At 33.7% G+C, this 3626-nt stretch overlaps 1 protein-coding gene across 1 annotated transcript; it reads right to left on the bottom strand.

The window, feature by feature from the left end:
* Window positions 1-2098: 2098 nt before the first annotated feature.
* Window positions 2099-3424, bottom strand: LOC110022328. The gene has a single exon (XM_020721205.1). It carries the CDS (start codon window positions 3422-3424, stop codon window positions 2099-2101), a length of 1326 nt encoding a protein of 441 aa, XP_020576864.1.
* Between the last annotated feature and the right edge of the window lie 202 nt (window positions 3425-3626).

Below are 3626 nucleotides of genomic sequence, written 5' to 3'. Positions count from 1 at the left end.
TGTTAGGACAAAGGCACAACAAAGTTTTCAAAGTAATATATTATGCTAGTAAAACTCTAAATGATACTCAAATTAACTACACTACTACTAAAAGAGATTTACTCACTATTATTTATGCCTTTGATAAAATTAGACCTTACTGAATTGGAACTAAATGTATAGTGCATATAGATCTTTCTGCTTTAAAATACTTAATGCAAAAGAAAGATGCTAAACCAAGATTAATTAGATGGATACTTATATTGCAAGAGTTTGATTTTACCATAGTTGATAGAAAGGGAAATGATAATTAAATAGCTGATCATTTGTTTACACTATAAAGGAAATATTAACCAATTTTGCAAATGAAATTTTTATAGAAATTCCCTGATGAACAATTATATAGTATTGATGAAATGAATGTACAGTGGTATGCCGATATAGTAAATTATATTGTAAGCGATATCTTACCACCTGATATCAAAAATCCATAATTAAAAAAATTTATATATGATTCAAAATTCTATTTTTGGGATGACACATATTTATATAAAAAATGTAAAGATCTAATTATTAGAAGATGTGTTCCTTATGAGGAAACTCAAAAGATAATTTGAAGATGTTATGATTCTGAATTTGGTGGATATTTTGGAACAAATAGAGCTTCATATAAGATTTTGCAAGCTGAATGTTATTGGCCTACTCTTTTTAGAGATGTCAATGAATATATTAAAACATGTGATCGATGTCAACGAGTAGGAAATATTTCTAGAAGAAATGAAATGTCTCTAAATTACACATTAGAAGTTGAAATTTTTTATGTGTGGGGATTAAATTTTATGGGACCATTTATGCCTTCATTTGGGAACTTATATATATATTACTTGCTATTGATTATATGTGCAAATGGATTGAAGCTATTGTGGTACCCATATATGATGCTTGGAGAGTTTCTAAATTTTTAAATAAAAATATTTTTACAAGATATGAAATGTCGAGAGTAATTATTACTAATGGAGGATCTAATTTTAGGAATAAGAGAATTGAAAAATTAATTAAGAAATATGATTTTATGCATAGATTCTCTACTACTTATCATCCTCAGACTACCGGTCTAGTAGAGATATCAAATCGTGAAATTAAATGAATTTTAGAAAAAGCTATAAATCCTTATAAATTGAATTGGTCTGCTAGATTAGTTATTGTATTATGGGCATACATAACTGCTTATAAGACTCCTATAGGAATGTCCCCATACAGACTTATTTTTGGAAAAAAACATGTCATTTACTAATAGAATTGGGGCATAAAGCATTTTGGGCTAGTAAGAAAATTAATTTTAATTTAAAGGATACTGGTGAGAAAAGATTATTGCAACTCAATAAACTTGAGGAGATTAGAAATAAAGAATATGTTAATGCAAAAATCTATAAAGAGAAAAAAAAATATGTCATGATTGAAAGATTTTTCAAAATAAATTTGGAACTGGATAAGAATTTTTATTATACAATACAAGATTGATAATATTTCAAATAAAATTAAAATCCAGATTGTTATGACTATTTAAAGTGATTAAAGTCTTTCATTATAAAACTATTGTTATTAAAGATCCTAACACTTGAAAGATATATAAAGTTAATGGGCATCAATTAAATTATTATTTTGAAGGGCTCTTACCACAATTTAAAAAATTTTTAATGTTAAGTCAGCCCAACAAAACAAATGGTATGTCGGGTTGACGATGTTAAACAGAAAGCTTTATGGGAGGCAACATATATTGTTTTTTTGGTAGAAGGAGCATGAGTCAGCTCCCTACATGTTAAAATGGGTGAAATTACAAAAAAAGGTTGGTTGGGAAGTCCCCAATCTAGAAAATAAAATACAAAGTTACTCACTCATAAGGGATGAACCAACCACCAAAAAACACCCAAGACAAGAAGGAGAAGATATATACATACACCTATGTATATATATTTTCCAACAACACAGTCTGAAAAAATCAGAAAATACAAATCAGCCCCCAAACAAAGAAAAACATCTGAACACCAAGTAACGAACAAGTAGCACAGCCTAAGTAGAAGAGCAGGACTAATCATGGCCTCAAACAATGTCCCAACAATCATTTTAGCACTCTTAGGTAAGGAATTTGAAGTTTGTCCCCCTGAGTTAGTAAGTGGAGGGCGGGGGAGAGGATTTTGGATAACTCAGGATGTTCAACATTAGCACCCTCCATAGCCAGAAAATTTGCAGGTCTGTTAGCTTCCTTATACACAAATGAGAAGTGAATCTTACTTTCAATGCTGAGCTTTTTAATTTTGTGTAGCCATTGATTAATATGCCAAGAGGAAGACATCTTGAAATTTAGTAGCTCCACCAGCAGGGAGGAGTCCACTTCAGCAACAATCCACTGCCACTTATTCTCCTTAGCAAATTTTAATGCCCAATGTAGGGCCGCAGCTTCAGTGTCTAAAGCATCTTCAGCAAAGTAAGGGGCCTTATAGAACAACAAAGTATGCCCTATGTGATCTCTAAAAATTCCCCCAATACCTGCTCTCTTATTTGTGTAGCTTCCATCAGTATTGATTTTAATGAAAGGGTAAGGAGGTCTCTCCCATCTAACCTTGATGATCTTAATATTATTAGCACCCATGTAAGTTATGGTCTGCAGGATCTTGGGGAACTTCCTCCAATTTATCAGCCTATTTAGGTAAGACCAGCAGTTAGTCATCGCCCTTGTAGCACTCGCCTCCCTCTCCTCATGTTTGGCCATGTTTCTAGCCATCCAAATGAACCAAGCAACAATGAAGGGGATTGGCATGAGATTAATCTCTTTCCAATCTTTAATGCAATCTGTAATGTTATCCCAACCAATGTTTATCAGGTTGATAGTCATTTGGGAAGTCAATCTATTCCAAACCTCCTTAGCAAAATTGCACCTGAAGAATAAATCATTCCTTGAGTCCTGATCAAGCTTGCATAGGTGGCATCTAAAAGGACCTTTGAGGCCTTTTAGTTTTAGAAGATCATCAGTAGGAATTAGGTTATTAAGAACTCTCCAAGAAAACTCCAGCATGGAAGGGGTAAGGTGTTTTTGGCAAGAGGAAACATTCCACTGGCAGGTGTCACAGCTGTACAAATAGTTCTGGATATCTTTTGAGATACTAGCTCTGCTCCTGTTCATCAAGTTAATTTGATCATTGTTTTTTCTATCAAATTGGATAGAAGAAATGTAGCTGACAGATTGCTCCTTTAGTAGACTCCTCAAGAAGTCCTCAGACCATACATTGCCAACCCAACAGTCCTTGACCAGCAAATCCCCCTCCTTTTCATCCTGCAAAGGTTCTGAATAATCAGTAGGACACCGGTTGTCTTTCCAGAAATTAATTTCCCCTTGGAACAACTCCCATCTTAGCAGCTTTTCAATGTCTTCTCTGGCCTTAAGCATCTGAACCCAAATTCTGGAGTCTCCCACCTTCTTAGTGACCTCCCCATGAAGTCGCGATTTACAGTATTTAGCCTACATGAAACTGGCCCATAAGCATTCATCTTGTCTGCATTTAATCCAAAGATTACACAAATTTAATCCAAAGCTTACACAGACATCTGTGTTGCATCTGGTGCAAACCTTTAAATCCCAAACCACCAGC

This window comes from Phalaenopsis equestris, unplaced genomic scaffold (genome assembly GCF_001263595.1).
Source record: "Phalaenopsis equestris unplaced genomic scaffold, ASM126359v1 Scaffold000181, whole genome shotgun sequence".
Taxonomy (NCBI): Eukaryota; Viridiplantae; Streptophyta; class Magnoliopsida; order Asparagales; family Orchidaceae; genus Phalaenopsis; species Phalaenopsis equestris.
Note: the sequence above shows the minus strand (reverse complement) of the source record. Positions and strands in the feature narration are given on the sequence as shown.

Excerpts from the sequence above, each read along its gene's own strand:
- LOC110022328 (XM_020721205.1), bottom strand. The coding sequence starts at position 3,424 with ATGCTTAAGGCCAGAGAAGACATTGAAAAGCTGCTAAGATGGGAGTTG.